Genomic DNA, 25,953 nt, shown 5'->3' on the forward strand with positions numbered 1-25,953 from the left:
TTGGCCACAGAACCCCGCTGTTCAATAACGTGTGAGATTGGTTGAGATCGCTTGGGTAAGTGATGAATCAGACAGACCAGAGTTCAAGTCTGGGTTTTACTACTTACCAGCTGCTTCATTTAGGACAAATTCCTTCACCTCAGTTTCCTTATCTGAAAAACAGAGAATTCATCTTATAAGATAGTGAAAACGCAGTGAGGTAAGTAAAGTCATTTTAGCACAGTGTGTCGCAGATAAGCCAATTCTCATTAATTCTTCATACTATTGTGATCACTGAGACGTTTTGTAATTTACCCATAACTAAGAGATGACCCAGGTAGTTTTTTACACCCAGATCCATACTCTTAAGCACTGAGTCATTCTGCCCCCTGTTATGGGGAAAAAGACTCTAGAGAATGAATTGCACAAGAAAATCAGGAGGCAGCTACTCTATGTCTTTCTGAAATGCTATGCCTCCTGACTGCTCTTTTCTCCAAGTTTGTTCCAATGTTCCCTCTGCAGATCCATCTCCATTTCTGGTCCACTGTAACAAAGGTTTGTTTGTACACGGTGTGGTGGCCAGGATGCTGCTTCTTTTCCTAATTCTACAGGAACTTCAATTTCTGTATTTATGTCTTCAGATCCCAAACTAACTGGCTAAACTCTATACCACTAACTCCAAGTTTTTGAAAAGACAACTCGATTGACTCCGCTTGATTCAGGGGACTCCATGGTTCCATCATCTGTGGCCAGAGAGCCTGGGACATGTATTATGTAACTCTTCTTGCTCACTCTTCTCCTGCCACATGGGTTCTCCCACACTCAGGCCCTTTACCACCTTTGGACTTTCACATGTGCTAGGAGGTTTACTATCCTCCTGTTCTTTCTTCTGCCCCTGATAGAGCTCATTACTAGTTCAGGTCCCCAATTATACTTAACTTTCTTAAAGAAATTCTCCCTGACCTCTTATCTAAATTAGGTCCTCCAATTATACTTTCTCAGTGATATTACCACACTTCTCCTTTTCAGTACTAATCAGAGTTTCTAACTACATATTCACTTGTTTAATTATTTATTGTCAGTCTCTCCAATTAGCCTGCAAGGCCAGGGACTGTGCCTATTCTGATTAACCTTAAATATCCAGTGCCCACAGGCATTTCTGGCATAAGGTAGGCAACCAGTAGGTATTTGAATAGATGAAATATTGCAAACATGGCTCCCTAGACCCACTGTAGAGGCATTCTAAAGGATGAGTCTACTCCACATGGTTACACTCCCAAAGTAGTGGGAAAACCCAAAGTACTCCCAAAGTTGACAAATATCTGTAGTGCCCATGAGAAAGTAAAGATCTTCCTATCTTAGGAAGCAGAGTTGTATAATGGACTGACTTCCAGGTTTGGCAGAAAAGAGATCTTGGTTTGAATACTGACTTGTCCTCTTACTAGCTATATGATCTTAGGCTGGTCAGTTAGCCTCTCTGATCTGAAAATGTAAGGTAAACATACTTAGTACATGGGTGGTATAGATTAAATAATAGAAGTCATTGGCACACAGTAAACATATCATAAATAGCTTTTATACCTATGATTTTGTGAACAGGCCCTGAAAGCCTTTGCCTTTTTCATTCTCTCCCCTTCTGGGAATAACAGAATTAGCCACATCTCTGGCACCTCCCTCCTAGTTTTCTGATGTTTCCAGGACATTACAGGGATTCTGCCTAATTTAAGAAATATTTTAGAGATCATTTCTCTGATTCTTCTAGCTGTACAGTTTTTAAATAGCCCCTGAGGGTAAAAGAAATCACCTTCATTCTTTTCTGTTCATTTTAGATACTTTTACTATTTGTACCTCTAGGGCACAGGTGCAGCCAGAGAAGTGAAAAGCCTTTTGCTACACATCAGATCCATCACTTGTGGTTCCTTGAGAAAAGTCCCCTAAACTTTCTAAAGTGGAGCCCAAATCCGTCCACTTCACTCTATTTCCCCAGCTACTTTTCTGGGTCCCTCATGTGTTTCCTTACAGGCCTCCTCATTGGCATTCTGGCCCCTACAATCTTCTCCACAGCAGTGGAATACTCTTTCCATATTGTAGGTCAGATTATGGCTTCTGCTGCTTAAACACCCCCCATGCCCATGGCTCTCTGATGGTTCTGAGAATCTGCACTCTCTGGTCATTCCTGATCGTGCCCACCTCCTCACCCACCTCTCCTGCCACTCGCCTTTGCTCACTACACTTGACCCCACTTGCCTTCTTCCTGCTTCCCCAAATACATGTGCTCCTCCCACGTTTGCACTTATTGTTTCTTATCGGAAATACACTTCCCCCAATTCTTCACTTGGCCGGGCCTTTCTTATCCATCCCTCCTTGAGTCTTTTGTTGACCATGAAATTTAAAGGGATCTGCTAGTCATTGCTACATTTTGTTTTCACTTTAACACCTATTTTCTTTTTTTAAAAATTTTTAACATTTATTTATTATGGAGAGACAGAGAGAGACAGAGCATGAGCAGGGGAGGGACAGAGAGAGCGGGAGACACAGAATCCTAAGCAGACTCCAGGTTCTGAGCTGTCAGCACACAGCCTGACGCGGGGCTCGCACTCACAAACTGCGAGATCATGACCTGAGCTGAAGATGACGCTTAAACCGACTGAGCCACCCAGGCGCCCCAACACCTATTTTCTTGTTTACTTAAGTGTTCGTTACATGGCTCCTCTGACTAGAATACTAACTACAAGAGGGCAGGAACCCTGCTGGATTCCTTACCATTGTTTTTCTGGTACTTGAGAGCAGGGACTGACACATAGTAAGTACTTGTTGAATGTGGAATGAATAAATTAGTCAGTCCTGGGTGCCTTATCAAAGGCAGACTGGTAAAGAGGTTTTTTTGTGTTTGTTTGTTTTTTTTATAAATTAAATTCAAGTTAGTTAACGTACAGTGTTGTCTTGGCTTCAGGAGTAGAACTCAGTGATTCATCTCTTACATATGACATTCAGTACTCATCTGGAAAAGTGCTCTCCTTAATGCCCATCACCCATTTAATGCCCATCACCTACCTCTCCTCCAGCAACCCTCAGTTTGCTCTCTGTATTGAGTCTCTTATGGTTTGCCCCCCACCCCGTTTTTACGTTATTTTCCCTTCTCTTTCCCTATGTTTATCTGTTGTGTTCTCAAATTCCACATATGTGAAATTATATGATATCTGTCTTTCTCTGACTTATTTTACTAAGCATGATACCCTATAGTTCCATCCATGTTGTTGCAAATGGCAAGATTTCATTCTTTTTGATCGTCTAGTAGTATTCCATTGTATATACACATACCACATCTTCTGGATCCATTCATTAGTTGATGGACATTTTGGGCTCTTTCCATAATTTGGCTATTATTGATAGCACTGCTACAAACATTGGGGTGCATGTGCCCCTTTGAATCAGCAGTTTTGTATTCTTTGGATACTTTCCTGGCAGTGTAATTGCTGGGTTGTAGTGTAGTTCTATTTTAAATTTTTTGAGGAAACTCCATATTGTTTTCTAGAGTGGCCACACCAGTTTGCATTCCCACCAGCAGTGCAAAAGGATTCCCCTTCTCCACATCCTCATCAACATCTGTCCTTTCCTGAGTTGTTAATTTTAGCCATTCTGACAGGTGCAAGGTGGTATCTCGTTGTGGTTTTGATTTGTATTTCCCCAATGATGAGCGATGTAGAGCATCTTTTCACGTGTCTGTTAGCCATCTGAATGTCTTCTTTGGAAAAGGGTCTATTCGTGTCTTCTGCCCATTTCTTAAGTGGATTATTTGGTTTTTGAGTGTTGAGTTTGGTAAGTTCTTTTTTTTTTTCCAGTGAAGCAATGATATTTTTATTTTTATTATTTATTTTTATTCTTACTATTTTTAAATTTAAATTCAAGTTAGTTAAATACAGTGTAGTCTTGGCTTCAGAAATAGTACCCAGTGATTCATCTCTTACATATGATAGCCAGTGCACCTTCCCAAAAGTGCCCTCCTTAATATCCATCACCCGTTTGACCCATTCCTTCACCCATCTGCCCTCAATTTGTTCTCTGTATTTAAGAGTCTCTTAGTTCTTTATAGATTTTGGATATTGACCCTTTATCGGATATGTCATTTGCAAATATCTTCTCCCATTCTGTTGGTTGCCTTTTAGCTTTGTTGTTTTCCTTCACTGTGCAGAAGCTTTTTATCCTGATGAGGATAGTTCATTTTTGCTTTTTTTTCCCCTTGCCTCTGGAGACATGTCAAGGAAGAAGTTGCTGTGGCTGAGATCAAAGAGGCTGCTACCTGTTTTCTCCCATAGGATTTTGATGGTTTCCTCTCTCATATTTAGGTCTTTCATCCATTTTGAATTAACTTTTGTGTGTGGTGTAAATAAGTGGTCCAATTTCATTCTTCTGCATGTCACTGTCCAGTTTTTCCAACATCATCTGCTGAAAAGACTGCCTTTTTTCCCATTGGATACTCTTTCCTGCTTTGTCAAATATTAGTTGGCCAGATATTCGTGGATCCATTCTGGGTTCTCTGTCCTACTCCGTTGATCTGTGTGTGTGTGTGTGTGTGTGTGTGTGTGTGTGTGTGTGTGTGTATGCCAGTACCATACTGTCTTTGATGATTACAGCTTTGTAATACAGCTTAAAGTCTGGAATTGTGATGCCTCCAGCTTTGGTTTTCTTTTTTGACATTGTTTTGTCTACTTATGGCCTTTTGGGTTCCATACAAATTTTAGGACTGCTTTGATCACAGACTCTAAAGTCAGAATTACCAGATTTAAACTTTAAACCTCCATCTTTTTCTAGGTGCCTCAATTTCTTAATCAATAAAATGGGCCTAACCATGACTATCTCATAGAGCTCTTTTGGATTTCAGTGAGGTACTGCATGTCTATTAATATTCTGATTCCATCTTTATTTATGTCTTTGTTTCCACCTAGACAATCTCAGGGCAGGAAAAGTTTGTGAAGTGTCATCCTCCATTTTCTCCTTAGTTACACCAGCAACATGAAACCAGGAAACCACACATTGAGTGCTTCTGAATTCCTCCTCCTGGGCCTGTGTGAGCAGCAGGAACAGCAGCCTCTCGTCTTTGGCATTTTCCTGAGCATGTACCTGCTCACTGTGCTGGGGAACACTGTCATCATATTGGCCATTGTCTCTGATCCACACCTCCACACCCCCATGTACTTCTTCCTGGCCAACTTCTCCCTCACTGATCTGTGTTTAGCATCTACCACAGTCCCCAGGATGCTGGTGAACATCCAGGCCCATAGGAATACCATCACCTATGCTGGATGCCTATCTCAGATCTACTTCTTCCTATGGTTCATCGGTCTAGATGTTTTCCTCCTGGCAGTGATGGCATATGACCGGCTTGTGGCTATCTGTCATCCCCTTCGCTACACCTTGGTCATGACTCCCAGATATTGTACTGCGCTGTTGGTCATGTCCCTAACCCTCACTCAGTCATACTCTCTGACCCACACCAGTCTCCTGGCTCAGTTATCCTTCTGCACTGACAACATCATTCCCCACTTCTTTTGTGAACTTCTCCCCCTGATGAAGCTCTCTTGTTCCAATACTTACGCCAACCAGTGTGTGCTGATGTACTGGGGAGGGGCATTGACCATCTTGATCCCCTTGCTAATTATCATCTCTTATGTCCGCATTGTGGCTGCTATTGTGAGAGTCCCATCAGCTAGTGGGAAGTGGAAGGCCTTCTCCACCTGTGGCTCTCACCTCTCAGCAGTTTGCTTGTTCTATGTGTCTGCTATTGGGGTGTACTTCATTCCCTCCTCTGCTGATTCAGCCAGCAAGGACAGGGTTGCAGCAGTGATGTATGCTGTGGTGACCCCCATGCTGAACCCATTCATCTATAGCCTGAGAAACAAAGACATGAAGAGTGCCTTGGGGAGACTCCTGAGCGGAAGGGCACTGCGACCTCCATGAGGCCAAGGATGTCATTCTGGGAATGCAGGGGAGATCAACTTACAGAGTTATCCAAATCCTGCATCGGCCTCTTGCTAATTTTTCAACCTATGGCAAATTAAGTAACCTCAGTGAGCCACAGTTTGCCTGCTCATAAAAGGAGGTAATTAAATATTCTCTATCACGTTAACTACACTAAAATAAAAAATAATTTAAAATATATTCTCTATCATGCAGTGTTTCTGGAAGAATTAGGAGAAAAAATATGTAAATTTTCTCATTCTGGGTCTTATGCTTAGATTTTTATTACTTTTAATAATATTCAACATATTCCCTTGAGGTAAATATTTGCACTATACAGAAAAGAAAACAAAGGCTCAAAAACAGTGTGTGTGTGTGTGGGGGGGGGGGGTTAAGTTAAATTACTTATCTGAAGTTACACAGCTAATATATGGCAGAGCCAGAATTTGAACCCAGATATCTGATTCCAAAATGCATATCTTAATGGTTACATGATGGCTAAATGGACATGAAATACACATATTTCTCTCAATTACTAGTTTGCTTTCTTTTCTTGCTTCCCTCACATCATTCACATACACAGTTCCAATCAACAACTTCTCTCTATACTAGCAAATGACTTGAGGTTGGGGCAAGGCAAATCAGAAACTAGGATGGAAGAATGAACACTCTCAGAGATCCTGATACTTCGCCAAAGGGAGCACACCCCCTGCTGGAGCATAAGTCTCTAGTTAGATATTCTGAAATAATCTATGAATAAAGCCACATGATCAGAGAGAAGGGTACTTGGACCACATTATGTGGGGCTGTCATCGAGTTTCTTTTATGGGGCCATTATTCTTCTGCGCAGTGCCAACAATTTATGTTCAGATCTATTTTAAAATATATCAGTTTTATTATTGTATCTCCCTTAGGGATGCTGCTAAGGATTTATCCTCACAAGGGGATAAAGATTTTTCAATAATCCACAGGAGAAATTTTGGAAACTTCAATGCACTCCATCCATTTCTTCCATGCATAATTGGAACTCTGAGATCCCACTGACAAACTCAGATTTTTAAAATAATTTTTAAGTGAAAATAAGACTTACACTGGAATCAGAAATACCTGGTTTATGTATCAGTTCCACTATTTACTGCTTGTATGTCTTCTAGATAGTTACCAACGCCCCTCTGTCTCAGTTTCCAAACATAAACAAGTGAGTAGTAATAGTAACTATAGTAACTATCATCTAAGGCTGTTGTGAGAAATTAAAAAGATAACACATGAAAACTGCTTAGCACAGTGCTTGACACATATGCTACAATCTTCAAGTTCTGCTTAAAACACAGCTCAAATGCAATTTTCTCTTCTCCCTCTGGATAGGTGAATCTAGAGGACTTCACTGAGGACGTAACATTTGTGATGGGTCTTAAAGTATGGGTATGTCATTGCAAAACAGAAAAGAGAAGTTTTTCAAGGCAGGAGGAACAGAATACAGAAAGGTATAAATTTATGTAAAGAAAGGAAAATGAGAAGCTATAGCTCTGTAGGTGAGTTGAGATGGGGATGTAATGTTCCCAATCTTGGGATGTCCAATCATTTCCTGATGTAGTCAACTTTACAATGTATGCAGACTGGGTACTGCCACCTAAAATGGTCCCTGGCCATTAGTTCATTGGTCAGTGTATGCTTATGATTCAACTGATCTTCAAACACTAGAAGGCAAGAAGGATGGTGACATCAATATCTGGCTAGACTTCAGGTAGCAGGAAAAGTCAGGGATTTGCTGCTGGTATTGTAACCCTAGTTGGCATCACTAGAATGCATGGGTAGTAGCAGAGAATTGCAGGAGCATACCTCATTTAAGGAGAAGGTGGTCCAGAGCCATGAGATAGCCTTATTACTGAGACATATCTCCAATATCTTTTTAAAGCTGGAGGCTATTTTTCCTGTACCAGAAATTCACTCACTACGACTAGCTGTCAATCTCCTGAAGTTGCCTCGCCCACTTGATGGGCTGCTGACTGCAGACACATTAGTGAGCCTACCCAAAACCACTAAAAGTATTACCCAGCTGAGCCAAATCTGAAGTGTTAACCCAAAGAAATGTAAACAAAGTAAATGGTTGTTGCTCTAAACACTAAGTCTGGGAAGCCTTTGTTACGCAGCACTTGGTAATTGATAAAGCTCTGCTTGAGGAAGATGATATACAAGATGGAAGTTGCTTTCTTTAGAATGTCTGCTCCCTCATTTTCTCTAGACTAATAACTTGGCACAGATTTCAGCACAGCCCCAACATGAAATAACAGTCCCGGTTACAGGAACATTTACTTGATTCATCAAAAGGGGAGTAGGATTTAGCAACACATACCACTCATAAGTGGAGGGATACAAATCGCTGGACAAGAAAGTTATGAAACATTTTCCTGGGTGGGGTCAAAGTGCACAATGCATGAGGACTCTCTTATGACCCAGGAGACAGGAACACCTGGAACAAGTTCTCACAGGCTGTTGGGATCATTGATAGGCTTGGACATGATGGCACTTACAGCAAATGGAATGTAGATGCTAGTACACCTTGTTAAAGTACTGAGGGAGAGGTCCGAATCTCAAAGATATGGTCATGTTAGAATGTATTTATAAGACCAGAGAACACACCAGGCAACTATGTGCCCAAGACAGGACAGGAGATACTCCTTTCACTAAAGCAAGAAAGAACACACTAGTGAGGAGGACAACAGAATCACTAAGAAGTTGATTGGGGGCTCTTTCTCTTGGGACAAAATGAATAGAAAATGCTAACATGGAGCTTGGCTCCCTGGTATCAACAGGTCCAGGTGGCAGCACTTAACCATAAGAAGTAATATGAATGAAAATACCAAATATCAAAATCCATGGCAAGGCCAGATCTCCTATAGGGATTTGTTGAAGTAGCTAATAAATGGCTCTGTTTTTAGGGCTGAAGTAGAGGGGAAGCCAAAGAGGGTATTGCTTAAATTCTAAATAAATAAATAAATAAATAAATAAATAAATAAATAAATAAATAAATAAAACTATGTAGACACTGATGGTAGCTTTCACAATAAAGAATCATAGTCCCTCACCCAGTTTTAAGACTTAAGACAGGGTGCAAGGGTCCAGCAGCAAGCCATCATACATGGGAAATGCTCTATTTGGGATTAGGGGCAAGCAGGTCCAGAAAGCACAAGCAAACAGAGATGGTCAGCACAGATCCCCATGTTCTCCACCTTTTTTTCAGTTTCTTTTCACTCCACACACATCATTAGTCACTGGGGTGGAAAACACTTGAACCTGGTTCATGGACAAAATCATAATACATTGTAATGAGCTGAAAATGGATGGATGTATAATGCCTGGAATGTACACTGTCATAGACAACCCCACCCAGGAGTGACTCTAAGGAAGGGAGGCAAGGAAAAATCCAGTGGGCACAGCATCCACTTGCTTATCATTTTTGCACAAGAGTAGAAGCCAAAGATAAGAATATAAACAGCCTCTTTGGAAGTGATGAATCCCTTACTCTGATAATATTGTTAGTATAATTGAAAATCATGTGTCAAAGTAAACATTATTCAGAGATAGAACTATACATAGTATGTAGCAGGTCCAGAAGGACTTTTATGGAAAGGTAGCAAATTACAGCAAAGAATAAAAAAGATGAATAAGGTATACAAGGAATCAACCAGGGATAAGTATTCAGGAACTTCTTGCTGCTGTCAATATGCTCGATACCTCAATGATTTTTACCTTGATAGGGTAAATAATGAACTAAGTATTTTTATACCTTATTTTATCTGTCCTTTTGCTGCCATGAAGGATGTTCCACAATGGTATTCACAAATTCGGTTGCACTAGGATCAACTGTTTTGTTTTGTGTCGTGTTGTTTTGTTTTTATAAAAAATATGAGGGTCCCTTCTCTAGAGAGTTCTAAGGCTCCAGGAAATACTAATTTGCAGCTAGAATTCAAAAGCACTGACAATGACAGAAAGCTACAAAGAGTAGAAGTGAGCAAGAGATGTTATGGAAACAGAACTGGGAAAGAAAAGTCAAGACCCATATTTAGAGATACCACTACAAAACATTACCAAGGTTGGGCTGGCTTGGTTCCCACAACTTGTGTGACCTCTATTCTAAATAGCCTGTCCCTGTAGAATCTTCACTTTTCTTTCTCCACCAGTTCAAGTGAGCTCACACATTAAGGCTCAATAAAATGTCATATGATGGGTAAAACTACCTGACCACCGTTGTGCAGATTATTTTTCTTCCTTCTGTGGTCCAACATTTGTCATGGCAGCTATCACCATCTGATTTGATTAACACTAACTTGAACACATGACTCTACCATGTATAGACAATATGGACAATATCTTATTTATTTTTACATTTTACCAATAGTGCATAGCACAGTACCTGGCACATGGTAGGTATCAACATATACATTCTAGCTTAATGTGACCATGTTTCTTGCCACAACCATTAGCATTAGATACGAAAGCATGCAACAGTTTGGACTCCAGAGTCAGACTAGAAATAAATTTCAATCCTTCTTTCCCCACTTACTAGCTATAGTCTCAATCTGTAAAAGGTGATAATTATAGTATTTAACCCAAGATCATTACAATTGGAGAACTAAATGGCATAATACATTTAGAGAGTTAAGAACATGGAATAAAATAGATATTAAGCTTTATGGAGAAATCATGATGACTGGACCTGTGTTACAGTTAATTGCATATATGTGCAACTACATACCATATGGAATTCTCTAAGATGAATTCCATAAAGGCATGGAATCAGTACCTCCTCTCCCTCACAGAGTATCTGGCAAATGGGAGATTAATGAATTTGGTTGAATTGTAGGTTAAAAAAAGATTCACACCTTAGAATTACAGCAAAAAAAAAGAAGTTCTAATTGACCTTGCCCCTGTGTGGCTTAGCATCACCCTACACAAACACCAGGGAAATATTCACATTTATAGGACAGGACAAGTTCTTTATGAAATACACCAACCACATACATTGTTAGATCTAAAGCTTAAGAGAATGATTCTGGGTCATTTTTTTAAAACCTAAGCAAATATGATAAGGGATGATATTGCTTCATAAACACATGGATTCTCCAGGGCATAACTTCAAAATATGGATATAGGATCAAATTCCCTGAGAAGAGAATGTATGAATTCCAAAAATCTTACTGAGTGCAGTCTTCATATCATTGTTCCTGAGGCTGTATATGAAGGGGTTCAACATAGGAGTCACAACAGTGTAAAATACAGCTGCAATCCGTTCCTTAACTCCAGAGTGTGATGAAGGGGGAAACAGATAGACACCAATAGCTGTGCCATAAAACAAGAAGACAATGGTGAGATGGGAGCCACAAGTGGAGAAGGCCTTCTGCCTGCCAGGGGCAGATGACACTCCAAGGATGGTGGACATGATGTATGCATATGACAAAATGATCAGGGAGAGAGGACCAGTGAGTATCATGGAGCCCACAGTGAACAGGGCTACCTGGTTCATGCTGGTGTCTGAGCATGACAGCTGCAGCAGAGGGACCACATCACAGAAGAAGTGATGGATGCTGTTGCCTGCACAGAAAGAAAGTCTAGCCATAAGCAAGGTATGTAGGAGGGCAGCAAGGTTGGTGAGGACCCAGCATGCTGCCAGAAGGACCACACAGACAAGAGGACTCATGAGCTTGGAGTAGTGAAGAGGCCTGCAGATGGCCACATAGCGGTCATAGGCCATCACCCCCAAGAGGAAGTCATCCAGTGCTCCAAACATCATGAAGAAATGCATCTGGGCCAAACACCCTTCATACGGTATGGTGTGACTATGTGTCTGGATGTTCACCAACATCTTGGGGACTGTAGTGGAAGAAAAGCAGGCATCAGCAAAAGAGAGGTTGGCCAGGAAGAAATACATGGGGGTGTGGAGGTGTGAGTCAAAGCCAATGGCCAGGATGATGAGAAGGTTTCCCATGACAGTGACCAGGTACATGCCCATGAAGATGCCAAATAGGAGAGGCTGCTGCTCTGGCCTCTCAGAAAGACCCAACAGAAGAAACTCAGTGACACTGGACTGGTTGATTCTGTCCATGCCACTACTCTTCCTGGAGGAAGAGAAGAGATAAGTCAAAAAGTGTTAAAAAAAAAAAAGTTGGTGCTTCTATCCTTCTCTAAAAGAAACACCCTCACCCAATTCACATATGTCTTTACTCCAAGTTCCTGGACCTTCCCTCCAAGGTCTGCACATCATTCCTTACTCCTCAATCCACCCAAGAAAGGAGGCAAGCAGGCAGAGAGATTAAAATGCAAAAGAAAGGTGGAAAGATGAGTTTCAGGATACTTCCATCAATGCTACATGTTCACTAAGACCCAAATACCCCGGCTTCCATGTCCTAAGCCCATCTAATTTGCAAGCAGTAAGAGCTGACACTTTGAACTGTAAGTACTACACAATGTGGCATCTAATTGAAAACCCATACATTTTATTACATATACTTCACAATTGAGTTTTTGAAATTCAGTGAAATTAAGTCATTTCTGGTGCCCTTAAACACGCTGAATCAAGGCTACCTTTACTTAAACTCTTCCTCTGCAGGAGGCAGATATAGGGGACTCTCTCTAAGGGAGTAGTTTCTACTGCCCATCTCAGGACTGGCAGAAACAGGAGGCAGGGGCTCCACCTGGGATCTTTTGTGGATCTCAGAGAGAAAAACATAACTGCCTTTTTTTTTGGAGCACTCACCTCATTTATCTAGCTCAGACAGAATTCACCATCAGAGATAAAACTCCCTGCACCTGTGTTCTCCCTTTTGGTGTCACAGGACCTTGATTTAGGCATGCAGGCTCTTCTTAACCATAGCAAATGATAAATCAGAGGCCCCAGGGCTGTTGGGTATGTTGGGCCAGCCAGAGAGCAGCAACCTAGACTACAGCAGTGGAGGTGGGATGAGCCTTGTGCACGCTGTCACAGAAGTGTTTCTAGGTTCTGGGTCCCAGGAGTAGGATTTTCCAGGCTGATCCCCAGGGACAAATATGAAGTAATTGCTCTACCTTCATGCTTCATCTCCCTAGGCCAACACTCACCAAGGAGTGTGGGCAGAGGGAATGCACAGCACATAGATGGTTTTGCATGTGATAAGCTTTGTCCCCAGGGATATGTGTGGATCCCTATTCTTCATGCACATATACCCACAGAAAATAACAATGACAAATCCCAGAGAAAGAGGAAATTTTAATTTCCAGAGTTACAATACCACAATATTCAAAATATCCGGTTTTTAGCAAAAAGGTTCAGGAATGCAAAGAAACAAAGATGTATTGCTGATTCAAGGGAAGAAAGAAATGAACGGAAACTGTCCCTCAGTTAAGTGCAGACTTTGGAGTTTCTAGACAAAGATTTTAAATCAACTGCCTTTAAAGAAATATACTCAAAGAGCTAAAGGGATGCGGGAAGCAATATCTCAACAAATAGAGAATGTCTAAAGAATGATGAGAGTTTAAAAAGAAACCAAACAGAAATGATAAAGCTGGAAAGCACAGGAATCAAAGTGATCAATTTATGAGAGGGGTTCAAGATCAGAGTAAAGCAAGCAGAAGAAAGAATCAGCAAACTTGAAGATAGATCACATGAAATCATCCAGTCTGAGGATCAGAAAGAGAAAAGAGTGAAAAATAAATAAGCAGACCCTAAAAGACCTATAAGACACCAGCAAGCATGCTGACATATGAATATTGGGAGTTCAAGGACAGAAGACAGAGAAAAAGGAATAAAGAATATTTCAAGAAATAAAGTTCAAAAACATCCCAGATATGATAAAAGTCATAAATCTACACATCTAAGAAGTTCAATAATCTTCAGTTGGATAAACTCAGAGAAAGCCACATTGAGACACATTATAATCAAACTGTTGAAATACAAAGACAAAGAGAAAATCTTAAAAGTGGAAAGAGAGAAGCTAACCAGTATGTAAAATCAATCCTTGATAAAATTAACAGTTGATTTCTCATCAGAAACCATGGAGACCAGAAAGCACTGAGATAATACATCTAAAGTGCTAAAAGAAAAAAATTATCAACCAAGACTTCTATATCTGGCAAAAAAAAAAAAAGTGAAGGAGAAATTTAAATATTTTCAAATAAAAAAAATAGGGAATTTGTTCAGATAGAACTTCCCTATAAGAAATGCTAAAAGGAGTCCTCCAGGCTGAAATAAAATGATCAAGAAAAACATCATATGATTTCACTCATATGTGGAACTTAAGACACAAAACAAATGATCATAGGGGGGAAAGGTGGGGAAGGGATGGTTTAAATAGGTGACAAGTACTGGGTTTTGTACGGAAGTGTTGAATCACTAAATTGTACAACTGAAGCTAATATTACATTATATTTTTACTATTTGGAATTTAAATAAAAACAAAATGAAAATAAAATTTTAAATGACTCAAAAAATAAAATAAAATAACCCCCCCAAAATAAAGAGTATTTAGAAAAGAAAGATAGAAAGATAGAATGAATGGATGAACAAATGAATGAGAGAAAGAAAGAAAGAAAGAAAGAAAGAGAAAGAAAGAGGAAGGAAGGAAGGAAAGAAGAAAAGAAGAGATATTTTCCAAAGAAAACATCCAAATGGCCAATTAACACAGGAAAAGATGCTCATTAGTCATTAGGAAAAGGCAGACCAGAAGGAAGGAAGGAGAGGAGAAAGGGAGGAAGGGGGAAGAAGAAAGGAAAAAAGAAAGAAAGATCCTAGATGGTAACTCACCACCATATAAAGACATAAAGGCCACTGGTAAACGCAACTACATAGGTAAATATAAAAGCAAGTATTCTTGAACTTTTTTGCAACTCTTCTTTTAGTTTTCTATATGATTAAAAAACAGATTCATACAACAATAACTATAAATCTATGTCAATGGGCACATGATGTACAAAGATGTCATTTGTGAAGATAACAATATAAAGGGGGAGGATAAAGATATATAAGACCAGAATTTTTGTATGCTATTGATACCAATTCAAACTAGATTGAGTTTAAGATGATAATTGTGGGGCGCCTGGGTGGCGCAGTCAGTTAAGCGTCCGACTTCAGCCAGGTCACGATCTCGCGGTCCGGGAGTTCGAGCCCCGCGTCAGGCTCTGGGCTGATGGCTCAGAGCCTGGAGCCTGTTTCTGATTCTGTGTCTCCCTCTCTCTCTGCCCCTCCCCCGTTCATGCTCTGTCTCTCTCTGTCCCAAAAATAAATAAACGTTGAAAAAAAAAAAAAGATGATAATTGTAATCTTCAAGGTAACTACTGAGAAAATGAATGCTATATACAGAAAAAAGAAATTAAAGGAAAATCAAAAAGATAACACTAAAAAAATTAAACACAAAGAAAGGCAGTAATGGAAATTTTAGGAATAAAAAATATATAAAGCATATACAAACCAAACTGTAAAATGGTAGAAGTGAGTTCTTCCTTACCAGTAACTATTATAAGTGTAAATAGACTACAATCTTGAATTAAAAGGTAGAGGCTGGCAATTTAGACTTAAAATAAAGCATGATCCATCTGTATACTGTCTATGAAACTAACTTTAAATCCAATGACACAAGGCAAAATAAAAGAATGGAAATAGATATTCCATACAAACAGTAGCCAAGCAAAATTTGACAGAACTACAAGACAAACTACCCCAATTAAAAAATGGCCAAAAGATTTGAATAGATATTTTGCAAAGAAGACATTCAAATGGCCAATTAACACATGAAAAGATGCTCAACATCATTAGTGTTTAGAAAAACGCAGGTCAGAAACCACTATGAAAATACAAATCAAAATCATCATTTCATAACCACTAGGATGGCCATAATTTTTTTTAATGGAAGGTGACAAGTGTTGAAAGGGACGTGGAGAAACTGGGACCCTCGTATATTAGTGGTGGGATGCAACTGGAGTGGTCACTGCGGAAAATAGTTTGGTTCTTCCTCAATGACTTAAACAGAGAATTACCATATGATCTATCAGTTCCACTTCTAGCTATATATCCAAAATAATTTAAAACAGATAATAGAACAAATATTTGTACAAAAATGTAGCAACTCCATTCACAGTGGTCATACTGTGGAAATAATCTCAATGTCCACCAACAGATAAATGGATAAACAAAATGTAGTATATATGTACAGTGGAATATTATATGGCCACATAAGGGAATGAAGTACTGATTCATGCTATACAACATAGATGAACCTTGAAAATATCATGCCTGGTGAAAGAAGGCAGACACAGAAGGCCACATATCATATGATTCTGCTTATATTAAATATCCTGAATAAGCAAATCTATGGTGATGGAAGAAGATTAATGGTTGTCATAGACTGTGGAGAGGAGGGAATGGGGAATGACTTCTTAATGAGCACATGGTTTCTGTTTGGGGGGATGAAAAAGTTCTGGAACCAGACAGTCATGATGGCTGCACAACATAATGAATGTACATAACATCACTAAATGGTATACTTTAAAATAATAAAAATGGTAACCATTTTATGCGTATATTTCAGCTATAATTAAAATAAAACGAAGAGGAAATAATAAAATGTACATACATATCTGCTCATTTGAACATAAAGAACTACAAGAATAATAAATCAGAAATAAATGAGTTTGAAATTGACTCCCCACCCCATTCTTTTCAGTAGGTTCCCTAATCTCTTGACTCAATGATGACTGAGGAACCTCTCCTAACCTTCCTACTCTTTCCTTGTCCATCAGGCTTTTAGTTACAAATCAGAGAAGGTGATTCTAGCAGATGTGGGCATTTCTTCAAATATAGAAAGTATTTAAAAGATGATGGGTCTATGGGGCGCCTGGGTGGCGCAGTCGGTTAAGCGTCTGACTTCAGCCAGGTCACGATCTCGCGATCCGGGAGTTCGAGCCCCGCGTCGGGCTCTGGGCTGATGGCTCAGAGCCTGGAGCCTGTTTCCGATTCTGTGTCTCCCTCTCTCTCTGCCCCTCCCCCGTTCATGCTCTGTCTCTCTCTGTCCCAAAAATAAATAAACGTTGAAAAAAAAAAAAAAAGATGATGGGCCTAAACCTCTGGGACACAGCAAAGGCAGTCATAAGAGGGAAGCATATAGCAATCCAGGCCTTCCTAAAGAAGGAAGAAAGGTCTCAGATACACAACATAACATTATACCTCAAAGAGCTGGAAAAAGAACAGCAAATAAAATCCCAAACCAGCAGAAGACAGAAAATAATAACAATTAGAGCATAAATCAATGCTATCAAAACCAAACCAAACCAAACCAAACAAAAAAACAGAATAGGTCAACAAAACTAGGAGCTGGTTCTCTGAAAAAATTAACAAAATTGATAAACACCTACCCAGTTTGATCAACAAGAAAAAGGAAAGGACCCAAATAAATAAAATCAAGAATGAAAGAGGAGAGATCACAACCAACACTGCAGAAATACAAACAATAAGAAGAGAATATTATGAGCAGTTATATGCCAATAAAATGGGCAATCTGGAAGAAATGCACAAATTCCTAGAAACATATACACTACCAAAACTGAAACAGGAAGAAATAGAAAATTTGAACAGACCCATAACCAGTAAAGAAATCAAATTAGTAATCAAAAATCTCCCAAAAAAACAAAAGTCCAGGGGCAGATAACTTTACAGGGGAATTCTACTACACATTTAAAGGAAGAGTTAACACCTATTCTTTTGAAGCTGTTCCAAAATATAGATATGGAAGGAAAACTTCCAAACTCTTTCTATGAAGCCAATGTTATCTTGATTCCAAAACCAGACAAAGACCCCACTTAAAAGGAGAACTATAAACCAATTTCCCTGATGAACATGGATGCAAAAATCCTCAACAAGTTACTAGCCAATCGGATCCAACAATACATTAAAAAAATTATTCACCACGACCAAGTGGGATTTATATCTGGGATGCAGGGCTGGTTCAATATCCACAAAACAATCCATGTGATTTCGTCACATCAGTAAAAGAAAGGACAAGAACCACATGATCCTCTCAATAGACGCAGAGAAAGCATTTGACAAAATACAGCATCTTTCTTGATAGAACCCTCAAGAAGGTAGGGATAGAAGGATCAGATCTCAAGATCATAAAAGCATATATGAAAGACCCACTGCTAATATCATTCTCAGTGGGGAAAAACTGAGAGCTTTCCCCCTAAGGTCAGGAACATGACAGGGATGTCCACTCTCACCACTGCTACTCAACATAGTATCGGAAGTCCTCAGCAATCAGACAACACAAAGAAATAAAAGGCATCCAAATCAGCCAGGAGGAAGTCAAACTTTCACTCTTCACAGATGACATGATACTCTATATGGAAAACCCAAAGATTCCACCAAAAAACTGTTAGAACTGATACATGAATATGACTAATATCATATGACTTCACTTATATGAGGAATTCAAGATACAAAACAGATGAACATAAGGGAAGGGAAGCAAAAATAATATAAAAACAGGGAGGGGGACAAGACATAAAAGACTCTTAAATATAGAGAAAAAACAGCGTTTCTGGAGGGGTTGTGGGACGGGGATGGTCTACAAGGGGCATTAAGGAATCTACTCCTGAAATCATTGTTGTACCATATCTAACTAACTTGGATGTAAATTAAACAATAAATAAATTTCAAAAAAAAGATGATGCATCTAAATTCAATGTGCTATCCTGAATTGGATCCTAGAACAAAAAAAAAGGCATTAATGGAAAAACTGGTAAATTTATCAATGTTAATGTCTTAGTTGTGCTGATGTACCATGGATGTGTTAGATATTAACAACAGGAGAAGCTGGGAAAAGCACATAGGAAGTCTCTGTACTACTTCTGTAACTTTTCTAGTATCTAAGATTATTCCACAATAAAATGTTTACTAAAAATAACAAACTAATGAGTTTGGTTAGCTACAATGGGTGGGTGGGAATGAGGTGGGAAAGTTGAGAAGATGAGCACACCTATTTGTATAATTTTTACTGTGTTATCTTTCAATTTCTCAAATAAATAAGCAGGAATGAACAAAGCAAAGCGGAGTGAAAATAAAACAATTAATCTAACATTTCAAATGACGTGATCAGACAGAAAGGGAAGATCAAATAACTCAGGTAATTCTAGATACAAGCCCATTGGGTGGTTGCTCATGAATGAGCCATCATTTTTAAAGACAGAGAGAGAGAGAGAGAGAGAGAGAGAGAGAGAGAGAGAGAGAGAGAGAGAGAGAGAGAAACAACAGCCATTGTATGGTGTATGAGGTCTGCATTCCCAAGAACAGTCAGGATATCTCACCAGATCCTTATATACCACTGCCACTGCTGCTTTCCATGCCTCGGTGGCAACAACATGTCCTGTGGCACAAATAATTACAAAAAGTGGTCCTGAAGGCTTCTTACCTATGCCCAGATCTCGTTTCTCAAAATACATGCCAGGCCATTATTGAAAGGGCAATGGACGCCTAATGTAAGAATGCATGCAACAAGTCTCTCTGGAATTATTTTATCTCCAAATGATGCCAATACAGTAGCATCTTTTCTGGATCATTGAGTCCCTCATCTTTCAACTACATTTATACATTTCTGTGAATCCCCAACCAACAAGGTTTTATGCCTTGAAGTTCTAACGTCAGCCCAAGATTGTTGTAAACTCAGTGATATCCATGACCTCACCCTCAACCAACACCATGACAGCCTGAAGGACCATCAGGTGACATCAGACCCACAACTGGACTTATTCCTGATGATGGCATCAGACATACAGCTGGGCTTACCTGTGATGGTGACCTTGATCTACCCACTGGACTCATCCAGTTCTCATGTCCCTTGTAAATCTCCTATCCAATGTTCCCTTCGCCCTCAAAACACTCTCCTGCTTTTCATATCCTTTCTTTCCCAGTTCAACCCCAACCATCACAAGCTACTCCCTTCCCCTTCCATCCTTGCATTTTCTGCTCCTTCCTCAGATGTCTGCACTTCTAGCCCCCATCTCTGATATACAACCAGCACTGAAGGATGCGTTATGAAATAATTGTTATGTAAACCTAACTGAGCAAATAGCCATGTTTTAAAGGATATGAATTGTTGGGTATGCCATAAGGCACCCTCTCAACTGCCTGGCCATGTTGTAGCCTATCAAAATGATCTTAAAGAAACCTTCACAATAACACAACCCAGCCCCTATATATCTGATGGTCCACATCTCTGAACCTAAACCTTGTTTTTCTCCTGGTCTTTCCTTTAAAATACTAATGCCAACTATCCAGAATAGCCCCGTATTATGTCTTGATTAAAATGCTTACTGGAAATTTAGTAGTTCTTCATTGCCCATGCCAAATCCTCAGTCTAAGCTTCTAGCCCATGAGGGATATTCTCTTCTTCTCCACTATCCCTTACTCCTGCACTAATTTATTCCTCTCTAACCCAGGCTTCTCTTCATAATTTGACTTGTACTGTCTGCATTTTGGACTCATACTCCGAAACAAAACCCACCAATTTTATTCTCACCACCAAGTATGTTATATTCTTGTCAACTGCCCTCATTCTGCTGACCACAATGGAGGTCATTGGTGCTGCCTTGGAGGCCACCATATTACGCAACATAATGAAAGAATTATGCCAGTCAGGAAATGTCTAAAATAATATCCATGTATATGATTCAAACTGCCACAGCCCTGGGAGCCCTGAATGAAAGACAATGATCCCTGGCAACAATGGTTGCTAATAATTGCCTAGCCTTAGATTATCTGATGACCAGCCAAGGGGACATTTTTTCCCATAAGGGCACTTATTGTTGCATGCTGACAAATAATACAGGCAAAATTTCTCAGATAGCACAATACGTAGTCTGTTTCTCCAGCAGAAACTTTTCTCCACTCCCACCCCTTTACCACTACAAATTCCCAAACCCATTCTCTCTGCTTTGTCCAAGCCAACTTGTAGCTTGTACCCACCCAGATTCCTCGAGAATCCTTTGTGCCTCATTCTTTCTTTTAAATTATCTTCCTATGTGAAGTGTCATCAGCCCTGACTTCTGAACCAAAGCATGTGCCTCCTGATAATATGCACTGTCATAGGCTTATGAAAGATCTATAGTTAGAATCTTCAACACACACACACATACACACGCATGCACACACGTGTATGCACACACAAACATGGTAAAATGTTAGCTTTTGTAAAAGAGTATGGGTGAAGGGCATAAGAGAATTTATTCTATCATCTTTACAACTTTTTTCTAAGCATGAAGTCATTTTTAAAAATAAATTTTAAAAAGTTGAATCCCATGGGGCGCCTGGGTGGCGCAGTCGGTTAAGCGTCCGACTTCAGCCAGGTCACGATCTCGCGGTCCGTGAGTTCGAGCCCCGCGTCAGGCTCTGGGCTGATGGCTCAGAGCCTGGAGCCTTTTTCCGATTCTGTGTCTCCCTCTCTCTCTGCCCCTCCTCCGTTCATGCCCTGTCTCTCTCTGTCCCCAAAATAAATAAAAACATTGAAAAAAAAAAAAGTTGAATCCCAGCTGGAACCAAGCCCCAAAAATATTTGAGCTTGGAACTGTGCCCAAGAAGAAACAAGTCCAAGACATCCCTGGCATTAGAGACACTGTCCCTTGTGACTCCAGTCCCCTCTGGCTCCTGGACATGATGTTCTCCATATGGCAGGAAGAAATTGGCCAGTTAACCCACAGTGGCTCCTCCTTTACTATGAAGAGAAGCTGAGAATTTGGCAACAGTCTGGAAGAAGTGTCTGAACTCACGGATGATGAGCACAGGTCAGAAGGAGCTGGAAATCTGCATGTGGCGATGGATCTTCCTATATAATAGTGGGTTTGTGTATGAGCATCTCTGTGTTCATGTGTGTGTGTGTGTGTGTGTGTGTGTGTGTGTGTGTGTGTGTGTGTCTTCATGCACTGTATATGCTTGTATACCTGTTGTTTGATAGCTGGCTGTGTGTGTACTACGTAACTGATTCACAGCCTGATTCTTTTCTTCAGTTAGTTAGACCCAATCTGGGCTGTGTTTTAGTGCATAAGTTATCAGCCTCCAACATGTGATTAGGGACTTCTGATTCATATCTGTGATCTTCAGTATTTGCCTCTATTGTTATGACAGTGGCATTCTCCCAATGGGGTGATGGGCATCACAGCTGAGTGATGAGAACTCAGCGTTAGGAGTAAGACTGTTGTCTCCACTGCTGGGGAAAAGGATTTCCAACCTCTTCAAGGAACCAAAGTTAGAAGGGGCCCAAATCTGTCCTCAGCAGCATGTGCTAGTGTGCATGCAAGATGTTTGTGAGTGACAACTTGTATGTAAGAGCAGGAATGTGTATTGTTTCCTTTTGTCTGTGTGTCTGTTACCATGTGTATGTTGCCATGTGTATGGGTTGTTGGTGGTGGTTTAATGATGATGCCTGTTACTGAATAGGCTTAATTTCCCCATGATGACTGACTGCCTTCACTGGGAAGGGGCCATCACTTCAGTGATGGGAGTGGGCATGCTGCTGGTAGAGAGTGACTAAGTGTGCATGTGTTGTTGGTGCATGTTTCTTGTGAGATTTTGAAATTGTGTATGGCCTTGTGTGTTTTTGGTGATGTGTGTGTATAGTGATGAGTTATGCATATGTGAGTTGTGTATTTTACCAGGTATGATATGCTTCTATGTTAATGGTGCATTGTGAATGTTTTTGTGGGTGATACATAATTGCATATTATGTACATCCTGCCTTGTGTGTTATTCATGACTTGCATGTATATTAGTATTTATGAAATAAACCACATACTGGCTATCTTTCTCTTACAATGGGACTCAGACACAGGTGACTGAAATCTTCAAATCAGCAGTGTGTGTGTCTGTGTATCTGTGTGTGTGTGCGTGTGGTGTTTGTATGTGTGTTTGGAGACTTCTGATTTGCACTCATGACTTCAATTAGTTCCTTAAGTGACCTCCTTCTCATGGACGTAACCACTGCTCTAAGTGACTATTTCCTAAAAAGGGTCTGTTATCATTTTCATATACCTGTGTGAGTCAGTGGCTCAGAGTTTTGTAACCCTTGCACATTCACTTAATGTCCCAGACAAAGGAATGTTAGGCGTGTTGCTGAGTGAAGTTAGAGCACAGAGTCTCACCAAATGGTGGCAAGACCTTGGGAGAGTCACTCAACTATTTGGCCTCGGTTTACGTATCTAGAAAATGGAGGCTTACAGGCCCTCTGTAAGTATTTATGGCTTGAATAGAAGTTAATGTATGGGAGAGCCTTTTGTCAACTGGAAAATATATAAATATAAATGACAGAGATTATCCAGACAGGCACCAAGAAAATTTTGGACAACTTCAGTCTCCTTGCAACCCTAAAATAACATACTGTCTCTGGCACTCACAACCAGTGAAAAGAAAGATTTCCATGTTAAAAGAATAAGTGATGATCACACAATATTAAGTTGAACTATATGAGGTAACCAGTATTTGATCCATAGAAAATGGCAATTAAAGAAGTAGGACAATAGTTCAATATATATATTTATTTATAGGGATATATATATATATGCACTGTATTCATATATATATCCATACATATGGGGTGTATACATATATATATACATATATATACACACACACATATATATACATACACACACACACACACACACACACACACACATACAGTTGACCTTTAAACAACATGGGTTTGAACTGCACAAGTTCACTTACACATGGATTTTTTTGATAAATACAGTACAATACTATAAATGTGCTTTCTCTTCCTTATGATTTTCTTAATAACATTTTCTTTTCTCTAGCTTACTTTGTTGTAAGAATACAGTATATAATACACATACAAAGTATGTGTTAATCAACTATTTGTTATTGGTAAGGCTTCTGGTCAACAGTAGGCTATCTATTAGTAATTAAGTTTGGGGGGAGTCAAAAGTTATATGACTGTGCATGGGAGTCAGCACCCCAACCCTCATGTTATTTAAGGGTTGGCTGTATATCTCATATATATGTGTATGTGTGTGCATGTGTATGTGTGTGTGTGTGTGTGTGTGTGTATTCCCATATGTATGCCTACATATATTCCATCTGAGTATATGTATATGCATAGATGGAATGTGGAGATAGATGGAATATATATGTATACAAACACTCCCATCTCTGTGTGTGTGTGTGTGTGTGTGTGTGTGTGTGTGTGTATCCCCTTATGTATATATGGACATACATGTATCCTATTTCTAACAGCAACTTGTTGCCTATGGAACAATTTCTTAATGGCTTAAATGAGAAAATTACCCTAATTTTTAGTGAAACAGCAAAGATTTTATCTGATAATGGAAGGCTGATGTGTGCATTTAATTAGGAAACATAAGTAAAGCCTTTAAGCATAGTGCCTGGCACATAGTATAACCCCCCAAATGTTCACCATTATTATGGAAGATTGTTTGAGAGGTATTCTGGTTTAGGAGTTGTTCTGGCATTCAGGTGGGGTTTGACCCCCCATTTCTAGAGTACTGGTGAGCTTACAGCTGTAGATGAGTGTGATCCAGCCAGGTTCACAGGAGGAATGTGACAGCATTCCAACAAGGCCACCTCAGTGATGGCATCGCATGTCACTTTAAGGCAGAAACAACTGATACTAGTTTGCCAAGGACCATCTACTACTTCTGCCACAGTGAACTGTTTTCGTCTGGCTCTGTCTTGGTGTCATAAATTATCCCAGTATATGGGACCTTGCTTTTCTTGTCCACCACTACATTCTCAGTACTTAGCAGAGGGCCAGGTTCAATCTCAACATTCAGTAAATAATGGTCAAATGAAACAGTGAATGCTCTCTTGTTTCTGTGCAATGAGGTCTTGTTGGCTGCTTTTGGTTATAATGTTTTCCTAGAGCCAGACTGGGACAGAGTGAAGATGCATGCATCCACAGGTGTGAGAAATTAATAGGAATGTAGTTTAAAATGCATTGTCTTCTCAGAATATTACAGTATGGAATGTGTCCCTATCATTCTTCCTGATATTTCCAATCCTCCTTTATCCCCAGCATGTAAAAGCACAGCATGAGGCCTGAGAACCAGAGCAGTGAGTTCCTCCTCCTGGGGCTCCCCATCCGGCCAGAGCAGCAGGGCATGTTCTTCACCCTGTTCCTGGGCATGTACCTGACCACGGTGCTGGGGAACCTGCTCATCATCCTGCTCATCAGGCTGGACTCTCGCCTTCACACCCCCATGTACTTCTTCCTCAGCCACTTGGCCTTCTCTGACATTTCCCTTTCATCTGTCACAGTTCCAAAGATGCTCATGAACATGCAGACTCAGCAACAATCCATCCCCTATATGGGGTGTATTTCACAGGTGTATTTCTTTATATTTTTTGGTTGCCTTGACAACTTTCTTCTCACAGTGATGGCATATGACAGGTATGTGGCCATCTGTCACCCTCTCCACTACACCACCACCATGAGGGAGGAGCTGTGTATCATCCTAGTGGCTGGATCCTGGTTCTTCTCTTGCATCCAAGCTCTTTTGCACACCCTCCTCGTGGACCAGTTGTCCTTCTGTGCAGGGACTGTCATCCCACACTTCTTTTGTGATCTTGCTGCTGTGCTCAAGTCTTCCTGCTCAGACACCTCTTTCAATGAGCTGCTTATCCTCACTGAAGGAGCATTGGTACTCATTCTACCATTGAGTGGTATCTTGGGCTCATATATCCATATGGCAGGCATCGTTCTGAAGGTCCCCTCCTTCAAAAGAATCTCCAAAGCCTTGTCTACATGTGGCTCCCATCTCTTTGTGGTGTGTTTATACTATGGGACAATTGCAGGTGTTTACTTTTTCTCTTCATCAGGCAACTCCCAAGACAAGGACATAATTGCTTCTGTAATGTACATGGTGGTCACCCCTATGCTGAACCCCTGCATCTACAGCCTGAGGAATAAGGACATGAAACATGCTCTTCAGAAAATTTTTAGAGTCAAGGACCCTCTTTGGTATGGTTAA

The 25,953-nt window shown here is 40.1% G+C and overlaps 2 protein-coding genes across 2 annotated transcripts; one reads left to right on the forward strand and one right to left on the reverse strand.

The window, feature by feature from the left end:
• Positions 1 to 4,992: 4,992 nt before the first annotated feature.
• On the forward strand, positions 4,993 to 25,953 carry LOC115499133 (olfactory receptor 1J4-like). Its single transcript, XM_030292847.1, has 3 exons — positions 4,993 to 5,489; positions 7,174 to 7,176; positions 25,014 to 25,953. The coding sequence occupies exons 1-3, from the start codon at positions 4,993 to 4,995 to the stop codon at positions 25,951 to 25,953; spliced, it is 1,440 nt and encodes a 479-aa protein (XP_030148707.1).
• LOC115499905 (olfactory receptor 1N2-like) lies at positions 7,365 to 12,061 on the reverse strand. The gene is made up of 2 exons (XM_030294142.2): positions 11,127 to 12,061; positions 7,365 to 7,401 (listed from the first exon to the last, which is right to left on the reverse strand). The coding sequence occupies exons 1-2, from the start codon at positions 12,038 to 12,040 to the stop codon at positions 7,365 to 7,367; spliced, it is 951 nt and encodes a 316-aa protein (XP_030150002.1). The 5' UTR covers positions 12,041 to 12,061.

This window comes from Lynx canadensis, chromosome D4 (genome assembly GCF_007474595.2).
Source record: "Lynx canadensis isolate LIC74 chromosome D4, mLynCan4.pri.v2, whole genome shotgun sequence".
NCBI lineage: Eukaryota > Metazoa > Chordata > Mammalia > Carnivora > Felidae > Lynx > Lynx canadensis.

Coding starts and splice junctions, on each gene's coding strand:
- LOC115499133 (XM_030292847.1), top strand. CDS start 4,993: ATGAAACCAGGAAACCACACATTGAGTGCTTCTGAATTCCTCCTCCTG.
- LOC115499905 (XM_030294142.2), bottom strand. CDS start 12,040: ATGGACAGAATCAACCAGTCCAGTGTCACTGAGTTTCTTCTGTTGGGT. Junction 7,402..11,126: donor ACTGCACTCAGTAAGATTTT/TGGAATTCATAC, acceptor ATTCTGTTCCTC/CTGCCTTGAAAAACTTCTCT.